The 26,180-nt window shown below is 37.6% G+C and overlaps 4 protein-coding genes across 5 annotated transcripts in view; 3 read left to right on the top strand and 1 right to left on the bottom strand.

Moving 5' to 3' along the window:
- Nucleotides 1–126: 126 nt before the first annotated feature.
- On the top strand, nt 127–4,985 carry LOC105837226 (DNA repair and recombination protein RAD54-like). Its single transcript, XM_012681810.3, has 10 exons — nt 127–561; nt 864–1,091; nt 1,175–1,365; nt 1,496–1,698; nt 1,779–2,218; nt 2,296–2,557; nt 2,641–2,803; nt 2,871–3,276; nt 3,404–3,567; nt 3,642–4,985. Exons 1-10 carry the CDS (start codon nt 559–561, stop codon nt 3,832–3,834), a joined length of 2,253 nt encoding a protein of 750 aa, XP_012537264.2. The 5' UTR covers nt 127–558; the 3' UTR covers nt 3,835–4,985.
- Nucleotides 4,986–5,486: 501 nt separating this feature from the next.
- Nucleotides 5,487–18,473, top strand: LOC105837225. Its single transcript, XM_036294073.1, is given in 10 exon segments — nt 5,487–6,982; nt 7,127–7,439; nt 12,179–12,560; nt 12,687–12,978; nt 13,130–13,479; nt 13,651–13,864; nt 13,968–14,281; nt 14,400–14,423; nt 14,425–14,624; nt 14,833–18,473. Coding segments are annotated over 9 exon segments (3,642 nt in total). The 5' UTR covers nt 5,487–6,982; nt 7,127–7,395; the 3' UTR covers nt 16,655–18,473.
- On the bottom strand, nt 18,250–19,892 carry LOC105837224 (U6 snRNA-associated Sm-like protein LSm8). Its single transcript, XM_012681808.3, has 4 exons — nt 19,695–19,892; nt 19,571–19,611; nt 18,922–19,049; nt 18,250–18,718 (listed from the first exon to the last, which is right to left on the bottom strand). The coding sequence occupies exons 1-4, from the start codon at nt 19,723–19,725 to the stop codon at nt 18,628–18,630; spliced, it is 291 nt and encodes a 96-aa protein (XP_012537262.1). The 5' UTR covers nt 19,726–19,892; the 3' UTR covers nt 18,250–18,627.
- A 913-nt stretch (nt 19,893–20,805) lies between these two features.
- The window catches only part of LOC105837218 (DE-cadherin), a 151,347-nt gene continuing 145,972 nt past the window's right edge, over nt 20,806–26,180 (top strand). For both annotated transcript variants that reach the window (XM_036287450.1, XM_028191995.2), the window contains exon 1: nt 20,806–21,060. The gene's annotated coding sequence lies outside the window, so the exon portion shown is untranslated. The remainder of the gene's footprint in view (nt 21,061–26,180) is intronic.

The raw sequence follows: 26,180 nt of genomic DNA, 5'->3' as shown, positions 1-26,180 counted from the left end.
TGAATTCAAAGTTATTTGACTGCTTCATAATTTAAGATAGTTACAGCAAATAAAATTTAAATATTTTAAACATTTTTGTTATATATTTTTATGCAACTATGTGTGAAATATTTTTATAACATGCATGAGTTTTTCTCTTTTAATCACGTAAAGGAATTACATGGAGATTTCGCATAATTAAGGAAGCAATATATTTTTTTTATGTTTAAACGAGAAAAAAGCGAATATCAATTTTCACAGATTTAAATCTGCCGCTCACGAAATAAGGTCTGTTCTTTTCACTTGAACTTCTTGCACCGTTTATCACCCCTCTCTTTTCTTCTTCTCGTTACGTTAAGAAAGAAGAAAGATGAATGCTGCAAGAAGTGATTGGTTATTGAGAAATTGAATAGCCAATCGGAGAAAATCTGCCGTACGACATATGTAATGTCAAATTGATCAAATAATCAAATTTGAAAGAGATCTTTGTTTAACCGGTACGCTCCACTTTCATCATCAGTGAGAATTACGTAGTAAATAAGCAGATTTTCAAACAGGATGAATACTTGAACGTTTGAGATGGTAATAATTTATAAGTTATTTACAGCTTTCTTACTCATTAACATGTTATCTCCGAAAACTTCTATTCAGCGATGGACGATAGGGTTATGTGCGCTATCATGTGGCTACAACTAATTAATAAAATAATTAATGAGAATGAGAAATAAAAAGAGAAGAGTCTATCCAATTAAATATATTGAAGTATCAATTTGTATGACTAAATTTATATTTATATGATGTAATAGAATTTATGAATAACGATAAAGTGAATTATATACAGTATATCTTGTAACTATATAATGTTTTTTTGCATGTTACGCAAGATTCGATCGTTCGCGCCCAGTCAAAGGGGAAAACGGCCTTTACTCTCAGATATACCGCAGGAAATTGAGGAACTGCACTTGAGTCAGAAAATTGACACCAAAGATTGTGAGCAGAAATTAAAAAGGAGAACTACCAAGAATGTCAAAGATATACAAATACCGGAACATAAAGCTGTTTCTCTTTCTGATAATGGCATCTTCACGGTGCAAAAAATAGTATCTGAGCATGTAAGTTTACTTGTAAATCTTAATTTTTGTTACATATCTTAATTAGTTTTGCTGCTGTATTAAAATAATATGTTTCTGATTAGGAAGAGAGAGTGAGAAGACTTCTCAGTAAGCCATTTCAAATACCAATACCTGGTTATCAATTGTCTGGACGAGTTCTTGGATTACGTTTGCCAGGACCACGCAGGCCATTACATGATCCTAACGAACCTAATGCGTTAATTGTCTATTCGCCACCAGAATTATCAGAACATGAAAGATTGAAAGTAGATCCGTATGTATATGCTAAACATATGCACATATATATACACATTTTTTTACAATGTTTTCATTATAGTTTATATTTAAGATGTGTATTTTAAGATTGAGCAATCATGTGATATACATATGTCTAATTTTTTTAGGTCCAAGCAACTCGTACATGTAGTTGTAGATCCTATATTGTGCAATGTGTTACGTCCTCATCAACGTGAGGGAGTGAAATTTATGTATGAATGTGTAACAGGAAAACGTATAGAAAACGCATATGGCTGTATCATGGCAGATGAAATGGGTCTAGGTAAAACCCTGCAATGCATAACTCTATTGTGGACATTGCTAAAGCAAGGTAAAATATTTGAAATTATTATAAATTTAGAAGATGAAAGGAATAATTTAGTAAAAAAAATATTTGTATTGCATGTGTAGGACCAGAGGCTAAACCACTGATAGAGAAAGCAATTATAGTCGCGCCCAGTTCTCTAGTGAAAAATTGGTACAATGAAATTAATAAATGGTTAAATAACATGGTCAACATTCTTGCTATTGATGGTGGAAAGAAAGCAGATATTGATACGCAACTTATCCGTTTTATGAAAACTTATGGTAGATGCGTTACTCCTATTCTCATTATAAGCTATGAAACATTTCGCTTACATGCACACGTTCTGCATCAAGACGAAGTGGGCCTCGTGTTGTGCGACGAGGGTCACCGCTTAAAGAATTCTGAAAATCAAACATACCAATCCTTAATAAATTTGAAAGCCAAGAAAAGAGTATTACTCAGCGGAACGCCTATACAAAATGATCTTTTGGAATACTTTTCCCTTGTACACTTTGTTAATCAAGGATTATTAGGAACTGCACAGGTAAACAATGTACAATAACCACGTACGTTAGCTTATGTTATAATTTACATTTTATATTGCTTGAGTTATTCTTTTAGGAATTTCGAAAAAAATACGAGATACCCATATTACGTGGCCAGGACGCAGCTGCGACAGACTCGGAACGTGAACGCGCTCAGGAACGTTTGAATGACTTAGTATCCATTGTTAATAAATGTCTCATTAGACGTACTAGCGCTTTGCTCTCGAAATATTTACCACTGAAGCACGAACTCGTAGTATGCATTAAAATGACTGAACTTCAAACGCGTCTCTACAAGAATTTTATACAGAGTGATAGTATTAAAAAATCTATGGAAGGTATACGATTTTTTTAAACAAACTTTGAGATAAAGAATAATGTCTCAATATTTTATGAAATATATTTTATATTTTTTATATAGAAAGTGATAATCCAAGAAAAGGGGGTAGCCTATCCGCTTTGGCTGCCATAACTCTCTTAAAAAAGCTATGTAATCATCCCGACTTGATATATGATAAAATTATGGAAAAGGCAGAGGGATTTGAAAAAGCTGCGTTGTTATTACCGCCAAAGTATTCGACAAGGTAAAACAAATTTATTAGTTATTTAATTAATAAATGTTATTTGATAAAAGAATAATCTTTGTTTCAGAGAACTGGTACCAGAAATGTCAGGAAAATTGATGGTTCTTGATTGCCTACTGGCGTCTATTAAAACTACAACAAACGACAAAATAGTTTTAGTATCTAATTACACACAGACTCTCGATTTGTTCGAGAAGCTTTGTCACAAACGTTCCTACAATTATGTGAGACTCGACGGCACGATGACAATTAAAAAAAGAGCCAAAGTGGTTGACAATTTTAATAGTGAGAACAGCAACGATTTCATCTTCATGCTTAGCTCAAAAGCTGGTGGATGCGGTTTGAATCTCATCGGTGCGAATCGTCTCGTCATGTTTGATCCAGATTGGAATCCTGCAAATGATGACCAAGCGATGGCCAGAGTATGGAGAGATGGTCAAAAGAAACCATGTTTTGTCTATCGTTTTCTTTCTGTCAGTAACAGAATAATATTTTTATCGAACAATAAATAATGAAAAAAATATATATATATATAAATTAATATATTTATAAGTAAATTATATATATTTATATATTTCATATGTTTTTTTTTATTTTCAGACTGGAACGATAGAAGAGAAAATATTTCAGAGACAAGCCCATAAGAAAGCGTTGAGTTCCACGGTGGTCGATCAAGAAGACGATGTGGCGAGACATTTCACCATAAATGATTTGCGCGATTTATTTAAATTGGAGGAGAATACAGTTTCTGATACGCATGCAAAGTATGAAATAACATAAACTATTATTTTAAATTTATTTTCATATATTTGGCATAAATATAATATTTTTTATTTAGGTTTAAGTGCAAACGTTGCATTAATGGTATCGAGGTGAAGGGTCCATCGGAGCAGTCCGATTGCAATTCTGATTTGTCTGACTGGCGACACTCACATAATTCACGGCATTTACCAGATATACCATTACGACAGTGTTGGGATAGCGGTATTTCGTTTGTTTTCCATCATCGTTCGCATGAACAAGTAAAATGACTCTTACCTGGTGACGATCTTAGCATTTTGTTTTGGAATTTTACATCTTTAAGAATTAAGTATCGACCCATTCATTTAAAAAATATTAAAACTGCAAAAACTACTTTATTAGAAAAAAATCTATTTGCTCAATTGTTTTTTTTTTTAAATAAGAATATGAGACAGTCTAGAATTTTACTTAAATGCACATGAATATGAAATTCTTTTCTTTTTTGAAACACATTTTTTGAATTTCTAATTCAGTTGACTTTATGTAAAAAGATAAAATCATAATTAGCAAAAACGCAGTTGTAATTTATGTCAATATAAATGTGCCTTACATTTTGTGTAAATAAGTTATTTTGTATTTATATAAGATAAATTTTTACTATAAAAATGAAATTTCTAATACCTTTTCCTGGACATAAATATAAACCTTTATAAACAGTAAAATATTTAGGATGTTACAATCAATACAAACTCATCCATTTATTGTATATACGCGGATTAAAATTTATTTTTGTTATATATATATCTTGGTCAAAATATACAGTACAGTAATGCTTGAAATGTAAAATTATTTACAATAATTTAAAACAGGTTTTATTGGGGATTTATATTGGAAGTTGAGGGAAGACATTTTTGATTATTTTATAACGTAATTCGTTCTTTGAAAGTGAAAAAAACTGTTGAAACAATGTGTTAATAGACTCTTATTGCCATTAAAAGTTTCAGGTAGGATGAAATAAAATAATACGGTTGAATTTATAATAATTATATAATTTATTATATATAGCCAGAAACTTAATTCGCATTTCAACATTTTTCCTACAAAAGCAGTCGATTATACAATTATATCTTTCTTTCCCAAACGACACGCATGTTTAAAATTATTAAACGTCTTAAAATTGTCATTTAAACATTACATAAGATGTCTGAAAATACTTTTACGACATCTTACGTCCCGATTTTGATCATTGTTTTTTTAGGTTATCAATTTTACATTTTGTGCGCGCGCATATGGTTATCTAGTCGAGCTTTATCGAACGAAAAACGGGCTTTTCATTGGCAGAATGCATTTATTGATTTTTTTCAAAAACCAAAGTTTATTTAATGATTAGGTAAATAACATAATCGCGCAACGTAATCGAGCATAAATGTCGAAAAATGATTTTAACAGAAGGGATAGAGAGCAAGTCGTATAATCTCTCATCATTTATCATTCTCCGTGGTAGTCATACGCAGCCCGTGATTGCGCGCTCGGGAGATACGCCGAGTCACGCACCTGCGTTTACACGCCGCAAGGGCCCGAATGTTTTCAGGACGCGTAGTAAGGGCGCCGCACGTCACGCCTTTCGCACAAGTTCCATATGCGGGGCAACAAGCGGTATTCAGGAATTCTGCGCGTCTCTCGCGCGGCAAGGGAGAGAGATCGGGTCGCGGCGGCGCGGCGCGGGGGACCGTGGGAAAGGACGAGGCGGGGCGGCCGGAGGGAGGGGAGAGGATGAGTTTGTGGACGCGGGCGACGAGCGGGCGAGCGGACGCGGTCACGTGACCGCCGAGCGGAGCACGCGATTGGCCGCGGCGCCGCGTCGCTTTCCCTCCTGACCCGCTGCTCGCTTGTTCCGCCACCGCCATCCGACGGTTTCCGCGACGGGCGTCTGGCTGAGAGGCTCAGAATAGTACCAGATGTGGCCATGTTTAGTTTTCGATCTCCGAAGTTTTCGCTCATCGTCATATAAACCGCTACATTTTTATACTGACTGCTGAGAGAGTAAATAATACGCATCTGTCCGACCGATACTCGTACTCTTCGTCTTTGCCTGCGGCTCGTTTTCACTCACGCTGCATCCACATGCTGTTTTAAAACGCCCTTGCCGAGAGAGAGATATATCCGAACGACGCAGAGACGCGAAAGAGATAGATAGAAAGACAAAGGGGCGGACATTTGCTGTCCGCCGTTGTCGCGCCGAACGTTGCTCCGCCGATCCCGTCTCTCCGTGACGGGACGTCGGAGCCACGCGGAATCCGTGACACCTTCGGATTATCCAGCCCCGGAGATTCGCGGGAATCCCGTTTTTCTCCGTTCTCTCTTTCTCTCTCTCTCTCTCTCTGGGCAAGAGTTGCGCGCATTTGTCAAAAAAGTCCGCTCCGTCGCTCCCTATCTCTGTCGCTCTCGAACGGCATCTCGAATATTCGTCGTCATTCGAAGAGGGAAAGAGAAAGAGAGAGAAAGGAAAAAAAGGCGTTAACGTTAACCGTCCCGAGACAAAGAGTCGTCGTGCCTTCGTATGGTTAATTTCGCAAAAGTGAATAGCATCGTTATTTTCGACAGGGGGTCGCGCATCGGGAGAAAGGGACACGGGGGTGAAAAGGACTCTCCATCCGGGAGAAAGAGTCGCTTTCCTCTTCCTTCTCTCTCGTCCCCACCTATTTTTTTCCATTTGCCGTCTGGTTTTTTTCCGGCGGGACCTCGACGACGAGTACGCAAGCGCGGGCGCGCGTTCCCATTTTCAGCGCGTCGCACTTCCGTTTCGGACAACGCGTCGCGCGCGCACACGCAACGACGTCACACACAAACACAAACGGACGACGGCGGGGGGCAGGCAGGCAGACGAGGCAGGCAAACCAGAGACAGACAGGCAAGCCAGGCAGGACAGGGTGGGTAGGTAAAAAAGATAATCGCAGAACAGACAGAGAGAGAGAGAGAGAGAGCCGCCCACGACGAAGCGTTCGTCGCTGCTCGGTCAGCCGTATGCCACGTCAGCCAGAATGACGTCGTTCTCGCGACGGAAAGGAGGAAAGGAGGCTCACTCGCGCGATCTGACCGTATTCTAATTTTCCACGCGTGGCTCATTGGGCGAGAAATAGAGGGGGTCGAGAGATCTTGCTAGTGAAAAAAATAACAAAAAGGGAAAATCGGTATCGGCCCTTGGCAAGGGAAAGAAAAGGGCGGTGGCGAGAAAGTCGAGAGGGTAGAAAGCCAGCCGGGAAAAGTGCACCCGCGCGTTTATACGTTTCAGTCCGTAGGAGAGAAAGAGACTTGTCTGCCTCCGAACGCCAGTCGAGCCGCCTGTCGATAGCCCGAGCTTCGTGACAGACAAAAAAATACACGAAAAGAACATGTAACAAAGCGACCCCCCCTCGTAGAGAACAGAGGCCGGAACGCGTAAGTCTTCGGGAGAGAGTTTTCACTTAATTCGGAAAAAAAGAGCTAGAGATAGCGACACGACGGAGAGACAGAAAGAAAGAAAGACGAAAGAGAGAGAGAGAGAGAGAGAAAAGAAAAAACGAAATAATCTTTTTTTTACAGTTTGTTCCACGTGTGGACCGCGCTGTTCATTAGGCCCTCCTAATAAATGCTAGCGTTCGGACAACGCGATTGTTCCGCCAGAGCAAAGACCTGTCGAGTGTGGTCGGGCGAATCGATCGTATGATCGCCGCCGTCTCGGTCGATCCCGGGCGGCCGCAGTGCTGATCTAGGAAAATCTCGGCACTTCACTCCGGGGTACCGCCGAGAGTTGCGCGCAATACGCACACACACAGATCGGGGTGACCCGATCTGCGGAACCGAAAGCGAAAATGGCAGTAGAGAGTGTTTCCGCGGCAGAGACTCTGACTCAAAGGTTTGAACCACCTCTAACTATATTATACTACTCTGTATAATAACTCTTCTACCGCGGCTAGTAGATATATTCTCGGGGTTTTTTTTCCTTTCTTTTTTTTTTAATTCAACCGAAAAATGTGGGGTACAACGAGAAAGGCAAAGGAAGGAAATTTTTTCGCGAGTGATGACTAATCCGTATGTAATCATCGTTCACACGTACATTACACACTTGCAACATTCACGCCCATACATGCGCATACGTGTGCAGAGACAAGTAGTATACCGTATGTACACTTACATCTCTCCTAAGCTCTTCCCTCCCCGTGACGCGTTCCTCCCCCCCGCCCCCGCCTCTCTCCCCTCCTCGTCGTTCCTTCCGTTTCGACACGTTTCCGATCGAAGCGTGACGGAAAAGAGCGTCATCGTTTGATTTCGACGCGTCTCTCGTGCCTCCTCTTCCGTAGAGATATAATACGCTCCACGCATAATCACAATGATTTCACAGCCTTCCTCCGGATTATTCAAGAGAAACAGCAATCGGATCGCTCCATTTTTTTTTCTCTCGGGGATACGTCGAATCGATTTCGAGCGAGGGGTGGACGGCAGAGGAGGTCAAGGGCATCCCTGCGAAATGGCGCCGCGATTATTCTCGAGAGCCGATTACGATCCGGGCGGGATTATTTTCGGAATCGCATCGGGATGCGGTTTTGGCGCAGAGAAAGAAAGATAGAGGAGGACACCCGGGAGAATCGTGTCCCCGCGCGCAACTCCGGCTTGTTTCTATTTATAGAATAATACCGACGATTGTAAAACCGATAGGTTACATTTCGGTTGACTCGAAACACAAGATCGCGATAGTCTTATCAACGCGGAAACGGGATAGAACGTGGCGAGCAGATGCGCAATCTTTTTCACCGTGTATAACCATCTTTAATTAAACGCGATGAATTGATTCAGTCCACTTTCGATTCTGCGTCAAGACGGTTAATGGGACTGTTCCATTTAGCTAAACTCCTTGCACTCTGGCTCATCTTTCCGCTTTTTGTTTTTCCATTGGGGAGAAAAAGAGAAAAGACGAACCTGTGCAAGAAGTTCACGTTTAAAATGAGAGGTTTTACGCCTCGGATCGATCGGTTTCCGGGCCACTTCCGGCCGACTGCCTTCAGCTTTTCTTCCCTCCTTACAGAAAGATCGATTACACTTCGCGTATACAACGTGTATAGACGCTTGCATAAGTAGGACGGAAATTTACGAGGAAATCCATTAGTTCCTTCCTCCTACTATACACGCATACATTAGGGTGTCTCGGATGTATCACGTTTTTACTTTCTCGATAGAATTTTCTATAATTTCTCCTGAGCTAAAGTAAATTATTCCTCGTAGAAATGTAACGTCTGTAATCTTGCTATGAACATTAAAACCACTCGGTAGTAAATGGTTTGGGTATAGATACGCGAGTCAATGATTAGAACCGTGTCATTACGTGAGCTTCATTTCGAAAGAACTTTTCACTTTATTGTTTTACGATCGACGAGGCTCAATTCAAAATTAGTCTCGATTAAAGAAAGAATGGGGTCAATTGTGTAAAATTAAAAAGAAAAAGTCTTGCTCTCCTTCCGCGGGAAAGATCGCCCTAGAATTCACGAGTGAAAGACGATAGATCCGAATCCCTCTATTAAACACACATACACATACACACATAATCTTCCACGCCAGAACAATCAGATGTGTTCGGCTGAAGTCCTTTAATCTTTACCCTCTTAACACACAAGACACGCACGTACGTACGTACATACGTATGCACGCACGCAAAGTTCAGCAGGCGGAAAGAGATAGAGAAACTCTTCAATGAACGAGAATCGACACGCGAAGAGCTTTTCGGCGTAATGTCTTCTTTGGCATCATCGGCTTTAATGTCGCCTTTCAATCGACAATGTTGCAACGACGACGATGTTGAGAATGTGGTGGTTCCGTTCAACGTTATGCTACTATATGACTCCATGATTATGACTACTCGTAGTAATAATGATGATCATGATCTGATGATGACAATGACAATGATGATAATGATGAATTGATAACCCGATGACAGAGCGGTAAGGCAATTCCAATCTTTTATTTTCCGTCCGCAGTTTTTTTCCCCTCGTGACGACCGACCTGCCCGTTTCGATTCGATAATCGATCGATGATTCGCGGAATGGATGATTTTACAAGTGGCAGCGGAGTTTGAGGAAGAATGTCGGGAGACGATGTGTAATCCCCGGTGAGTTTCGACCTCTGATGCCGTAGACACGCGCGAGGGACCTTGTGCCAATTGATATCGATCTGCAAGAGTAAAAAAAATTGCATAATCCCGCGTCCTAAAACATTCGCGCGAACCTGTGCTCTCCGGATTCGTTGTAACATCCGATTCAAATAGCGAACTCTTTTCGCGCTGTCCTTTATTATTTTCGCAAGCATACGCGTTTGTTTAGCCCCGATCCGCAATAGGAAACCTTTGACTTTTAGTCTAAGCTTCAAGCTTAATTTCTTCTGAGCTCTAAACTCTACAATTGACGGTCGACTCGTTTAAAGCTTAGGGATTACTACTTAATCCATGAGACTGGATCAAACTGACCCAGATGCAAGTAGTAAATTCACTAATCAAGTATATTACGTAACAAAATTATTTAAAAAAATGTTTTTAATTTCTAATGTTTGAAAATTATGTTAAACAATTTTATGTTTAAAACATTGAAAAGTCAAACTAATGCTTACGGATTAACTCTTTTGTTCCTAGTGGTTTCACCAACAAACCACTTTTCAAATAATTTATTACATAATATTTACTGGCTATGTTTTAAAAGTATGTTTATATGTTGAAAAAATTTATTTTGGACCTCAAAGAGTTAGCGCCGGAAAAAGCACTTTTATTGAAAAATACCATCCAGTTTAGAGCTTGTTGTAATGGCAAAAGGCTTATGTCCGTATTCATAGTCAGAGAACCTCATATTCAAGGCTTCTTTAAGTTTATCTTCGATGCTCTATGAATCATTTTATTAGTTGAAAAAGCAAAGATAAGTAAATTGGAGGAGACCTTGAATATAAAGAATGACTGATTACTGTGAATACGGATATATGAGCTTGTTTACATCTATTGTAGATCGAACTTGAACGAATTTTCTTTCTACCCTTGGGAAGGATCGGAGGATGGGATCTCTCGGTGTTTTTCTCTATTCTAAAAACAAAAAAAAAACGAACCTTACTCGCGCGCGTTTCCGTCATTAATAGACAACAGAGATCGATCATGTCCGCTTTTGAAAATTGCATATTGTATTCGTGTAATTTTCCTATACCTACACGGAGTGCGTATGTGTATGTACCCGCGCGCGCATGTATGTTACGCAACCGTGATTCTCAGCCGCACGCGTACCCAACTCATTTTCCCGCCGGATCTCGCTCATCGATCGGTTCCTCCGTCCACGTCCTGAGTGTATAACCCCTGATTCGTGCCCTCGTCCCTCGATTCCCTCCGAGTCGCCGTTCTCCTTTTCTCCCGCGGACGTCGCGGATCGATGTTTTCGGCACGGCCAATAACCACGGTGCGGCGCCGCCACGTTACGGACCGCGCGATCTGGACTGTCTTTCCCCCACGGGAGAGAAAGAGAGAGAGAGAGAGAGTGTGTGTGTGTGTGTGTGTGTCTCCTCCGCGCGACGTATATAGTCCACCGAACCGTTCAATGATTGCTTGCGCTATCAATTTGACCTTGGCGACAATCGCGAGTCCGTCCTCGTGAATTCGCCTCGGTGTCATTTTTAGGCCGCCGCAGCGCACGCAGGCACGCACGCACGAATAAACGAAACGCACGTACACGCCACCACGACACACTCGTGATATAGTCCGAGGCGGACTATTATGTATTACGATGAGGTGATAACAAGTCGAAAAGATGCGCCTTCTTTCTCGTAGAAACTCATGAGCACAGGGTTCGTTTTGGGGAGAAAACTCGTGTGCGATGCGTTGCAGCTGATTGAATTTCTATACGGGATATATGTTTCGCCACTGTGGTCCAATGTACCGATGTCGAGATATACTCCCGAAAAACAGCCATCATCAGATCTTGCTTGTCTTTGTTTTGTATAGCTGTAATAACGCATGAACGATGAACTGACGAATGAAGATGAAAATATCTTATTCTGTTAGAAATTTTGCATATTGGTTAATAATTTGTTGCACATGAAAGAAGATCACGATTGATCTCATATATAGTAGAAACTATTTCAGTAAAGTGACTGGATGTTATGTATATATGCTCTATTACTTTGTATACAGTAAAGGATAATATTCCTCAGAAACGTTTATAAAAACAGCTTTTGAAAATAAAAGAATTGCCTTCGTTGCAATCATTTTCTTAATATATTTTAATGAAGAGTGTGAACTATATGATTATACTAAGTTTAGCTTTATGTATCTTTTGTGTACTAAACTGAAAAATTTTTACACATAAATATCTATAGTCTATTTCTACCAACATAGACTTATTTTAATCTTGGTTTAATGTACCCTTTATTTTTTCTAATTTTTAAATTAGAATGAGATAATAAGTAAATTAAACCAAGATTGAAGTTAATCTATATTAGTAGTAGCAGGCCTATGTGAAAATAAATATATGTAAGAAATATATTTATTATTAATGTATTAAGTTAGTACTTAAAGGGTAATTTACAAAGCATCTGCGATGCTTTTTCACTCTCATAATATATTTTTTTTATGTGCAGCAATAATGATAACGATTTGGAAGATGGAGAAATTCCATCAGATGAGGATGACGAGCCAGTCATTCGTGCAACAAAGATTGACGCACCGGAGATTGCCAAGCCAATTCCAAAGCCAGATCCTCCAAAAAATAAGAATTTTGATGCAAAATTCAACAAGAACAAAAAGCAGGCTGCACAGGCAGCTGGTAAACATGACCGATTTTTGAAGTATAAAGGTCCCACTGAAGATTGGGCTGGAGATGTTGAAAAAGCCATTAAAGCTGCGATGGAAGAGGATGGAAGTAAAAGTCAAGAATCCAAAACAAAGAACAAAAACAACAGGAACAAAGCTAGGAAGAGAATGCGCGACGAAAGAGAGGAGGATCGTGTCAAAGATCAAAAGGTATGCAATATGTTCAATGACAGATTTCACTTACACATCAAACATTATTTTTTCATTATCCAAGCATTTTGAAAACCATTGATGCATAAATTGTCTTTATTTTATGATTAAATTTTTGACACACAGAAACGGAAAGTGAGTGATGATGAGAATCCGAATGAGGATGAAGACGAAATGTTATTCGTACGAGGAGCTTCACCCATTAGAAAGGATTCTCAAGAGAATAATTCTCCCAGGCGTACGACGAATGAGCATGAGAATTTTGAAAACAATTCAGATTTTGAAGAAAGGCCCAATGTAAATCGACATAGAGAAAATGACAGCAAACGCGGTGCTGGACGTGGAGGAGGAGGAGGAGGAGGAGGTGGTGGCGGAGGAGGAGGAGGTGGTGGTGGTGGTGGCGGTGGCGGTGGCGGAGGTACAAAAATCTAATTTTTATTTTTCTATGGTTACATAATTCAAGTATTATATAATTTTTTAAATCGTTTATATAATTAAAATTACTTGAATTATAATTTACTGTCTCTATTATAACTGTGTTAGATAATGCTTTTGTGTATTTACCCTAGGGCGCCGTGGTGGCAAGAACGAGCGTGGTAAGAATAAGACTCGGGGCCAAATTCGAAATGATCGAAATAATCGCCGTACACAGAACAATGATCACATTCAAGAGACAGACGCAATCTGTGTATATTATATGCAAGGAAAATGTCACAGAGGGGATGACTGTCCATTTTCGCATAACGCTTTGCCACCTAGAAAAATGGAATTATGCAAGTTCTATCTTATGGACTGTTGTGCAAAACGAGACAAATGTCTTTATATGCATCACGATTTTCCTTGCAAATTTTTCCATACAGGTTTGAAATGCAATCAGGGTGACAATTGTAAATTTTCTCATCAGCCTTTAAACGACCAGGTATATTGTGATTCTATAGCTTCATAAATTATGTTAGTTTATAGCAGAAAGTATAAATATGATATCATATAAATTTAAATTTTGTAATGTGCATAAATCAAGAAAAATAAGTTATATTAAATTTATTACATTATTAAAATATCTTATTGAAATGATGAAATTTTGTTTCAGGTAAAGAGTATTCTTTTGAAACATCTAGAAACTGCTCCAAAGGAAATTCTTGGTGATTTTCCTAGGTTGAGCAGAGAAGGTGCTATGATAATGATAAATAATACTGCACAGTCTTTAGCTCGAGGCCAAGATACAACGAATCAAAAGATTCCTAGTCTCTTTGAATTGAATTTATCAGCGCCTGTAGAAAAGATTGATGAAAAAGAAGAGAAAGGTAATTTTCTCTTTTAACAATTAGGAGTTATTTAATTTTTATATAAAGTATTGCTTTGTTATTCATTTTAAACCTTATACTAAAATTATATTTGATTAAATAGAAGAACAAATAAATCTACAAAAGACCAATATGAGGGAAAGAAAACTTTCTGGAAAGAAAACACGATGGGGATCAGATGAGGACAGAGTTCCCTATGAACAGATTATGCTACTGCAGTCGGCAAACGAACTTGGTCTTCAACTTCCAAATGCTGCGTTAGGTTTAGCCACGCAGCAACAAGCACAAAAACAGACGCAAAATACTACATTGTCTCTAGATTTCTATAGCGAAAAAACTGCAGATTTGAATAAAACTGTTGAAAAAATGAAAGAAGATTATACGAAGAATGTGGAAGAAGAAAATATTTCAGATGAGGTATAATACTGTGCAAATTTATTTATTATAATAATTACGATTACAATTATTGTAACTAAATTTGAATTAAAAGATGTGACATTGGTATAATTGAAACTTATATTACGTATATTTGTAGTTGAAAAAGAGAAAAGATGTTGACTTTAAGGCAGTTGCTGAACGCAAAGAAACCACCACCTGTCTTTAGTATAGCTGATAAAGTAGCAAGTCTCACAAAAAATAAACCCGATGACGAGAGCGATCAAGATGAGGAATCGGAACTCGTTATCGAAGTGCCAACTGAAGATGAAGATAAGGAAAAAGGAAAACTCATAGTAATGAACAAAGTAAGAACTGCTGTCTTATCATAATTGTCATTAACTATATTTAAGATAGAATTTAATAATTTATTTACTTATCTTATCGTACTTTCTTCTTTAGTGAATATTTTGTATTGCTTTTATAATATCTTTAATTTTACATATTTTATAATATATACAGTTTTAATGTATAATTTATCTGAAAAACTATGTATATTAATAATCGAATATACAATTATATTTGTATTTGACAGGTGAACAATCTCACGACATCTCTTCTTGTATGGAAGATAATGAGACAGTGCCGTCTCACTTGCCAAAGAAAGCGCAAGAATTGTTTATGCGAATACAACAACAGCAACGTGCGGCTCAAGATAGTTTAAAAAACATGAACAACGATGCGGACACACCTAATACCGATCAGATTATCGAAGATTGGTATTCGGATGACGAGGACGATGATGACGATGACGAAGGTGGTAATCTTACCATAGTGGATAGTACAAAGGACGAAATTGAGATTGCCGAGAAGGCTCAGAACGTCGTTATCAAAGATAATTTTCAACCTGCGACATCCGCGTCTAACGTGCCTCAGCCGGCCGTTATTGTAGATAAATTAGGTGATCTGAGTAAAATCGACATTAGTGCCGAGGTATCAAAGTTACTTTCCACCCTCAAGGCACAAAGCTCCACGAATAACAAGTCGCAACAAACACCAAACTCGAATCAAGACGCGTCGAAGACTAAATTGGCGCAAGATATAAAAATGGAAAGTGAAACATCATCGAGTCCCAGACGGTCACCGGGTCCAAGTTCAGTAACTATGTCTGTATCTAGAGATCCACGAATGTCTCGGGATCCCAGGCAACGTCGAGAAGTTGAGCAAAAGCCAAGCAGTCCTAGCATATCTTCTGACATAAAGAGGGAACAGAAACCTCTCAGGCTGGAAACAAGCATTTATAGTTCCGGTATCACCGCGGTGGACGCGAACATGGACACCGATCTTCGTACGAGAGCGGATCAAGATCTCAGACGACAGGACATGGACTTCCGACAGCGTTTTCATTCCAGTGACTTTGGCGATACGGATCTGCGCGTCAAGTCCGACGTGGATCTACGGCAGATGTTGAGCTTACCATTTAAACCGGCGCCTGCACATGTACCATGCACCGAGATTGATGCGAGTATTGCGTCGCATCCGCCGATGGCATATAAGGTCTACGTAGTCGATATACCCAGACCAGATTACACCGGTCTCAAGTTAACGAAGAATGATGCACAGGTTAAGTATGATCCGCGTCTTCGCAAGATCTTCCGTATTGCCAAGCCCGAGCAATTGGCCGACTCACCGATGTCGCCACCACCGCAAATCAAGCAGGACACACCGAAATCGCCACCGCAATGTGTTCGCTCAGATCCGCGACGGAAAACTCTTGAGGCAGCGGCTTCCAATCAACAATTGTCTTCGCAAAATGTTCCCAACGCTCCGATGATGTCCAAAGGAATGCAACCAATGGAGGTAATGAGTCTCGGTCCTGCTGGCATGCAGGTGAGACCCGGTATGCCTGGCGGACCACTACCTGGCGGCATACCAGGTCCGCCTCAGGGTATGGTAGGCCCAATGGGTCCGAATCATCCAATGAACATAAGTAACATGGGTCCGATGAGGCCTATGATGAACGCTGGACCGATGCCGCCGCAGAATATGCCGCCCATGGGCATGCCACACGGTCCGACAATGAGTATGAATGGACCCGTTCCAATGCCGCCACAGAGTCAGATGAATTTCGATCCACGTTTCAACGCGCAGCGTAATAATGGAGCTGGATTGTTAGGCCCTGGACCAAATAACTTTGGCCCAGAAAATTATGAAGGAGGCCCGCCTTATCCCTGTAGTGGTAATTTTAATAATTTTGGAGGACCTAGTGGCGGTGGCGGCGATCCATTCGGTCCGAACGGATCGAACGCACCTAACTTTGGCCCAATGGGAGGTGATGATTGGGGCAGTAGACAACGCGGCGGTCGTATCCGCCGGAGAAATCGCAGCAGGACCAATATGGTGACCAATAATTAAAAGGTGTATTAAGAAAATAGACTGTGAGCACCTGATGATAATTCTCACAAGCGATAGAGATCATACGTGTATATATGCCTTCATGTAACGCATTTAGAAACATATTTTGAAGTCTTTCCAATTTATTTTCATGGTATCGGTTTAATATCAAGACACTTTCTTGCGTAGATCTACAGATTTATTATTTACAAATCTATAAAAATATCTATGTAAATATTTATAAATATTCTTACAAAAAAGTAATCTATCTATACATATGTATACATCTGTCATTTATATAAAATTAAATCTGTAGAATTTACTCAAGAAAAAGATTTGATGGTATAATACTAAATGCTTTAATAATGAGTATGATTGATAGATTAGAAACCATCGAGCAATAGTTGATTGTACGTAATTCTTAAATTATAATAAATATAATGAAAAGTTATATCGTATTTATATATAATGCTCATATACGTGCAATTTTCTTTTGGAATACTACATAAAAGCTATCATATTCCAACACTCAAAACATACTGGATTCATCAATTTAATTGACTCTTCGCATAATTTCTAAGAACACTAGTTAAATATATAAGATTAAAATGTAAGAGATATTTATACATAGATAATATGTATCCACTTATTTTATAATAAATAGATTCTACTAAGACATTTACAATACACGTAAGTCGCGCTGAAATCAATCGGAAATAAATGCGAGAACATGTAACATGTCAGGTAGTTGCAGAGAAACGATTGAATCGATACTTTCGTTGTCTTCCACAAAAATGACATGTGATTGCCTGCGATCTCCAGAACATATGTCCATATGATCAGTATCCGTGATTCGTAAATAAATATATACATATACATACCGTGGAAATGGATTAGGGTTCTAAGAATGAATTGCAATATTTTGTATAGAGAAAAATTAATGTCTATCAGTTTTGCAAAATGATATGTAATAAAGTTACTTTTTTTACGCTTAAAAAAAGGAAGATATGCAAGTATAAGTAGGTAACAATATCGCTTCGATTTCCTCTTGAGAATATGTGAAGTATGTTAAAAAGTTAATACACACTACTTCATACACCTCCGATGAAAGTTAAGTCTGTACACACCTTTTTCGATACTTTTAGGCTGCTTTTCTTTTAGGGAACACAATCGACACAAACATCGTTCTATCTTTTTTTACATTCAATGAGTAACAAAGATAGAACGATACTTGTGTTATGTTCTCTAAAAGGAAAGCAGCCTTAGTATACACACATTGAGTTGACATTATTTTAAAAAATTCTCCAATAATTTTTACCCCAACATCTCTAAGAGATATTTGTATGGTTGTTTATTTTCAAACAATGTATATAAATGTTATAATTAGAATCCTTTTAATTGTAAAAAAAAGAAATACGTTGAATCATTCGTGTTGAATCGTGTGTACAGAAGATTTATTTGTTAGTTTCTCCATTGATTCTTTTTGATACAGACTTGCATGTCTGAACTTATAATACTCTGCAAAGCAGAATTTCTAGCAATACGCATCTCTTAAGATAAATCTAGTAATAGATATAGAGGATATTAAGATTTTCGTTAAATTAAATCTTATTTAATGTTAATCTACATACTTTTATTATTATATTATATTGCTACATTATGTTGACATATAGAATGAAATTACATTTGTAAAGAGTAAAATTTACTATCATTATATATAGGAAGATTTTTGTACAGATAAGAATTGTTGATGAAACGTAAGTTTTCAGTTTGGCTCAATGATGTAAATACTGCTGTATTAATTCTGTGCACTTTTTAAAATACAATTATATATAGTAAACGTGTCTATATATGAGAAATGGAAGATTTTTATACAATATACGACCTGTATAAAAAGTTGTATTAATTTTTTTCTAATCTTCGCGATTACTTCTATTTTAAACTTCAGACGAAAACTGATGACGATTCCAATTGCAGTTTAAGGTACAATGTCATCAATGTGTGATAGAACTTAGGGGGTCAGCTCGTATTGTCGATAAATCCAATCTCGCGTCCATCTCGTCGTCTAGCTCTCCTACTATTGCTCTGAAAAAGGAATACACCATTTAAATGATGTATCTTTTACTTGTGTTAGATATTTATTTTTCATATAAATGTTGGTGCAAAATAAAATTATTTTTCTATATTTTTCTAGTGATGAACATTGATGTAATAATAAAAGGAACAATCATATAATATGATTATTGAAATTATTCTGTGTACAGTTTATCTCGAGAAGTTATACTGACACGTTATCGCCCCTGATAATGTGCAATCCCAAGACAACCTGCTCTACTCCCTGTGTCGTGCTATATACCCGTTCGTGTGATTCGTCCAAAATTATATTAATGGTCTGGTCAAAACCTTTCAGTGTACCCTAAAAAACAAAAACTAAAATTAAAGACGAGCCAAATCGTTACAATAGATATAAAGATGCAACTTTAAAAAATGAAATTTTATCTATTAGCAAGATATAATTATAAAGCAAAAAATTTTTAATGCAAAACATTTGCGAAGTATTAATAAAGAATTGCATAGCTAAAATTTTGAAATATAAAATCTTTGTAAAGAATTACCAGAAGATTAAATATTTCAAATATGAAATACTCTTGGAGAAATTTAAAATAATCTGATGTGATTATTTTAAAATAAATATTTTATATTTATAAAATTTAGCAATTTAATTCTACTGTGACATATAAAAAAATACTTGACTTTATACTCGATTTCTGAGTTTAATATTTCATATGTCTATCATAACTTTGAAATCACAAAGTAGTGTGAACACAATATTGCATTCTACTACGTTTATTCAAATTATATTTCTGAGCAAAGTGTAAAGCAAAATTGATGTACATAAATTGATGTTTTCATGATGTTGCAAAATTGAATACTCACAATAAAATTCCTACCGTCCGATGTGATGATGGAAACTGTATCTAGGACGTTAATACTATGTTAAGATTAATATATTCATCGTGTAGATCACTCGGTTGAACAATAAAGCATATAAAAAGGATACGATTCACGTAGCTCTCTAATCCAGACGCCATTATATTATCGGACGCAGCTGCTTAAATATCGATATAAAGTACCATAAACGAATCATCAGTTCTCACGGATTACATAGGTTAGCAAAACAGCAACAACGCGTTATTACCACATAAGCCGGGATGACTTTCATAGACGTACGAGTTTCACGATACAAGAAAGCTAAACAGGGAGAGGATCATGTAGAGTTTCGTTAGACAGTTATTTAGCTTTATTTTAAACCATTTTAACGTCTATGTCCTCTACGTCCATAAAATGTGGACATTGAACTACGTAGTCAATCCTATATTATAAATTTCGTAGGTAATATCCATAATTTTATGATTCTTTTCTGTGCTAAATTAGAAATGAAATAATGGATGTTAGATAGATAAGTAAAGACAAACACTCAACCCTTTTTTTATTTGTATAATCTATCTTACTTTTCGACTACTTGCACTCTCTTGAACGTTTTTGCACGCGTTAAAAAATTTGATTGAAAAGAGTATTTCTTATAATTATAATAACTTGTGTATTTTATTTTTTAACTATGTAAATTAATAAAATTATTTTAAGAGTAATTATGTTATGCGTCAAACTTGTGTTACGCATAATAAGATATTTGCAACTGAAACAATTTTAACAGTTGTGAAATAAATGGAGCATTAAAAACGGGAATATATTTGTTAAAAAATTTTATTTATTGCATATATTAGCCGACTGCTGTGCGTTTGAATTTGCTGTAGATCTAAAAGGTCCATCAAACATTCGATCGTTTTACATAAGGCCTGTTCTTTTTAGCTGCACTGTTACACTGGTGCAACAAGTTAAAGTAAGATAAATATATTTTTTCTCATTCTAACTTACTGCACCAGTGCAGCAGTGCACCGAAAAAGAACAGACCAATTTTGTGGACATATAGGACATAGGCGCGTTCCGAAGTAAAATTACACCGACGTGAATCGCTAGTTGTTTCGTCGCGCCGATGCGAGATGTCACCACCATGAAGTACGCGCGCGGTAGCGACATCTGGCGCGGGCAGTCCGGTACAGCGAATCAACGGTTTTGAAACGCACCAATAGCGTTCCACCGGGACAGTATCGTCGGATCGTCAGAGTGAACGTGGTGATAAGCCGTTTAATCCGACGGAATTAAAAACAGCATCGATCGCGAGCGGCTTTTGTCGCGGCCGGTCGCCGGCGATCGCGGTCCGCACTGTCCGCAGTCGCGGTGGCACACGGTACCAACGCGCTAATTCGCGGCGTCCGCGAATTTGCATCCCGTTTCAATGCAGACGCACGGGACTATATCGACTTGCGCGCCAGGGGGCTTTCACCAGCTTTCACAGCGGCCACCAGGTAAATTGTTTTCTTTTCATTTCGTATGTATCGGTGCTTTTTGGTGCTGTTTGGCGAGCATCCCGCGGGAACGCATCTCGACGCTGCCCGCGATCGGACATAATCCGATATTTTCCATTCCGCTTTTCTCTCTCCGCGCGCGCTCCCCTCTCCCCTCGACTCGATCGTCATCTTCGTTCCGGGATTGCCGCGCGAAAAGTTTCTCCATCGCGGCGGACGCATAGATTCCGCGTTCGAAATTGAAATAAGAAGGAATGTAAAGGTGCTAACGAAATCTGAATGATGGAAGAGTTCCGTATCTCTCGAATTGATATTTTATCCGCGCGAATCGCGGACGGAGGGGAGAGCGGGGAGGGGCAGCGAGAGCGCGACGAAAGCAGCGCCATTACACAAAAATGGCCATTCCGTTTTACCTTTCGCCGTGATTTACGGGGAGATTTAAACGCGACCCAATGAGTCGCCGCTGACTGTATTGATTCCGCTAATGAAATCGGCGTTTTGAACGGACAACATTGACAGCCTAGTAATTGGATGAATATCGTTATCATCGAGGTGCGTATGCGCGCCCGACTAAATTATATCACGAAAAACACGCTTTCGCCGGAATTTATCTCAAACAATCACACTCGGCCTCGCTGTCGATGTATGCGAGTCCATTCTGGGATCGATGGAATACCTCGAGGCATAGTTTCCCAAATTTCAATTTAATTGAAAATATAAAATAAGATATACACGCGCCGGAACATTAAATGTCAGGGTTATTATTTGATGTGAATTATCAGCATTTTAATAAAACTTGCATTTTGTTCTTAATAATAGCTGATATAGTGAGATACTTTTATATTGGTTTTTTAAAAATAACTTTTCGAACTTTATCGGTGCTGAGGAAAAGTTAAAATAAAAAATAGTAATGGAAATATTTATTTAAAGAATAAAAATATTTTAATAAATATTTAAAACAAAGTAATTTTAGTATTTATATGTGTATTTATTTCTCTATTCTTTATTTTCTCTGTTCTTTATTTAATGTTTCCAATTTTGTAATCTTAAAAAGGATATAGTTAAATTTTTAAATACTTTGGCAAAACTGTTGTTTTCTTGTACAAAAGAAGATATTTTTTTTTTACGACAAAAATTATTCACGGAAAAAATAGTTTTGCTAATATTTAACACATTAAATATGAAATATCTTGAAAAATTTAGCTTGATATAGATCTAAATATAATTGTATTGAGTCATCAAAATAATTATAAAGAAAGTTTAAGCCTCAAGAGCAATGTTGCAACAAATTTAGCAGTCTAACAATTTGAGTTTCTTATACAAATTATTTTGATGACGTAACAAAATTATTTTTAGATCTGGAGCCAGCTAAAATTTTAGATTCTTTAACACAATCATTCTTTCCTAGTAGTATAATTAACGTGAATATATAGCTAAATGGAAAAATAAATGAGAACAAAATTCAAAGATATCACAAAGAGAGAAATAATTTTGAAATAATGTGCAGAATAAGAAAGGCGTGTTAGAGAATCTCAAAGAAGTCGTCGGTATCTTTCAAAGTTTAAACAAATCTTTTTGCGATGTTCTTTAAGAAGAGCGAGATACGACGTAAGTGACGTGTAATAACGATTGATATATTGACAAATAAATTTGTCTCTAATAGCTCGAATAAATCCGAATTTTCCGAAATGATGTTTTAATAATGCGCATCCCAATTTTTGTTAAAAGCGTTTATGAATAATAAATTCGACAACTTCGCTCAATGATTTGAATTTCTCGTGGCAAATATTGGCAGTTGGTTCATGCACATTATAAATATTCAATGTTACAGTAAACGCAAATTTTCTACCAAATTAATCTTTCTCCGTGTATATACGCATTTTTTTAACGATACAGGATTTGCGCGAGAATACGAATGCCCAGCGAGAGAGAAAGACGAATACATAATATATTTTAAAATGGGTTAATTAGAGTACAGAAATCTATTGTGCACAATTCAAATTTACGACCCTTATTTCAACAATGGAATTATTAATTATCTTTTGTTCAAACTGTCAATATGGATGTCGCAAGATTTTCTACCTAGGAAATATTTTAATCTCAATACAGACGTAGCGTTTTTCTAAACAATTTTCGATAATAACCAGATTGATTGAGTGAAGAAGAATCGGAAATTGACGAGTGTAAAATGCACTGTATAAATCTTACAAATATAACAGTATAATTTAATTTATTTGCTTGTTACTTACAAACAGCAGTGTTCAGAATCAACTTTTAAAATCCTACAGTTTGATACAAAATAGCCGTTTAAATTTTTCTTAACAGAAACGTGTGCAAATTTATATCGATAAATTTGATTTCAATCTATATTCTAATGATGTGGCAATATATGTTATACTCTAAATATTTAAAAACATAGTTTGAATTGTACAATTAACATAGATAATTAGATTGTCTCCCTCATTGAAGGGAGACAAAATTAAAAAAAATTAATTAATCTCGTGGGATAAAGAATTTCCTTCTCTTTTGATTGGATGCAATCGATAAAAACTATTGTGTTCCTAGATCGACAATTTTTGAAAAGCCTTTTATTCGAATTGCTATTCTATTGAAATATAACAGATTGCACTTTTGCCTCGCTTCTCGATAAAGTTCGTCACGGAAACGAGAAAGTTCTTGACGGGGGATATTGTTGATGATAATCTGCAAAAAATTTCCCGAGGGTTTCTTATTCTCGTCGCGAGGTGCAATGATAGAGATTGAGTTCGGGTTTCCGTTCTCGAGACGGCTTTCCGTTCGGCGAATCTGTATGTCTTTTGCGGGAAAGATTCGATCTCTCGTGCACGCCCGCGCGAATGCGTGCGTGCATGCGCGCGTGTATTCGAGCCGTGTGATTTAGACGGATGTATGTAAGGGAACGCGCGGATGAAAATTTCTATCGAATATTCTCTCAACGAGTTCTCCGACAAACTCGATCACCGTGGAACAAGAAGATGTCTGTGCGTTACTGTGCGCATTACTCGCGAACACGGATTATTGCGGACACGTTCGAGCGCCCAAGGTGATAAGTGTATCGCATTTCTCTCTGTTTATAGTTTCTTCAATTGAAACGGCCTCGTTTCGATCAATACGAATGGATTCTGTTATGTAAATTCGGCACAATCGTGAAAATTATGCAATATGGATATTATTTATAGAAATATAATAAGTAAATAAATAATAATTACAGCTGTACATCAATTAATTTTAATGTATCGAGGCAATCCGGAAAATTATTCACTTATATTGAAGCTACGGTATTCTTGTTTTGACAGCATTTATTTTCAAGTAGCATCTTTCTTTCTGTATGACAAATTTTATTATTAAACTTTGTATAACATTCTCGTTTATCCGCTATGAATAGGTTATAAAGTAATATGTTAGAATTTTTATGTAGATCGCAATCGGCTTTTCAAGCCAATTTCTAGGTTTTATTTTTGTCGGCTTTATTTAGCTGTACACGATAAATGTATTAGTTCCCAATTTTCTGGTAACAAATAGTTAACAAAATTCCCGACTATTTGAAACTTCCAGTTCCATCTACCCTTTCAAAAGTTTGTTGCGTGTCTAAATGAGGTAGATGGGATGTGGGAAGAGTATTGTGGAACGAGAAACGCGCACGCTGCTCTGTTGAACATTGGTGTAATTTTAATGATTAGTATAATGTACTTAATTCTCTCGGGGCAGTCCTAGATAATGCATTTTGCATTTCGGTATTCCCCCCGTTTGATAGACTTTTATGCGACGACTTTTAAATATTACCGTGCATCTTATGACACACTTGCACGCAGAATTGCTTAATAGATCGCGCTATATGTTTCATTCGTCTTTTACTAATAAAATTATGTACGGCAATTTCGGAAATCGTAATTCTTCGCTGTTACCTTTTAATCATTATTTTATCATTACGTTTGAGTAATCATTATTTTATTTTCATGCGTTGGCTCTTGTTCTCTTCTTCGCTTTATTTATTCTCCTATTACGTTATTATACCGCACCGCGACGTATGCTAGTTTTGTCTAGACACAACATTTTTCTGATTTTCCGCGGCTCGTTACCGTTTGGGCGCGCGAAAACGACTCGCGTCGGTATCTTGCTTTTCAAACGAATGAAGTGAAACCCGCAGCATCGAATGCAATTTATTTTCCGGGAGATAATGTCCGTATCAGACGTCTTTTTCCGCGCGAGGCCAGGAGGGTTTGCGACCGGGAGGGACAAAGTGACAAAGCAGTAAAACGAGAGAAGAGGCGAGGAGATGGAGATGAAGAAGAAAGAAACGATAGACAGAGAATTGAATTTTCTACACACGCAGGGAGAGGTTCTAAATAAACGGCATACTGAAAGTAGTTTGAAAGGCGAAGCCCAGATTCTCATTTTGCTTCTTCAAAGAGCTGATTTAAAAGCACTCTTTTTTTCTTAATGATTAAAGAGCAACGTATATATACGATAGTCTGACTTTGAAGCTTGCATTAACACAGACCGCGTGAGCCCACAACTGTTATTCTTAAATGAGATTTATCCATTGAGTTTTATCCGTGAATGGAGACGTGATCTCTGATCTTGGCGTTAGTATGTTACACGGCATGCATCTTTAATTTTCATCATTCTTTTATATTGTTTACAAATGTATCTTGAACATTTAAATATAAAATTATTGATAATACATTGCTTAAATTGCTCAACGAAGAGATTTAGCTTTTTTACGGTTTTTAATTTTACGAATTATTTTTACTTTATATAATATGCGATTAATTCAATGGATTTTTGTTTTTAACAGTGATACTAATTGTAGATATATATCAAGGTATACATAATACTGCCATTGATGTGAATGGGCACATTTCCTTGCAAATTACGTTACTTAGAGTACGAACTATCGATAAGAAATCTTTGATCCAACATATTTGGCGGCTTCCACTCTTTGGTCCGAACTGCGAGCAGCCAGTTAAATTTATCGGTGACAGGAAAATGGATGAAGCGCCTCAAGAGAATTTTCCGATAAACGAACAGAAAAATACGAGAAAATATGATTTAGCGCGAAAATAGAAACCTGATATTTTTTTTATTCGCAAACTTTCAAT

The sequence above is a fragment of the Monomorium pharaonis genome, chromosome 1, assembly GCF_013373865.1.
Source record: "Monomorium pharaonis isolate MP-MQ-018 chromosome 1, ASM1337386v2, whole genome shotgun sequence".
In the NCBI taxonomy this organism is placed as follows: Eukaryota; Metazoa; Arthropoda; class Insecta; order Hymenoptera; family Formicidae; genus Monomorium; species Monomorium pharaonis.
The sequence above is the reverse complement of the archived record's forward strand: the minus strand, read 5'-3'. Positions and strand labels throughout refer to the sequence as shown.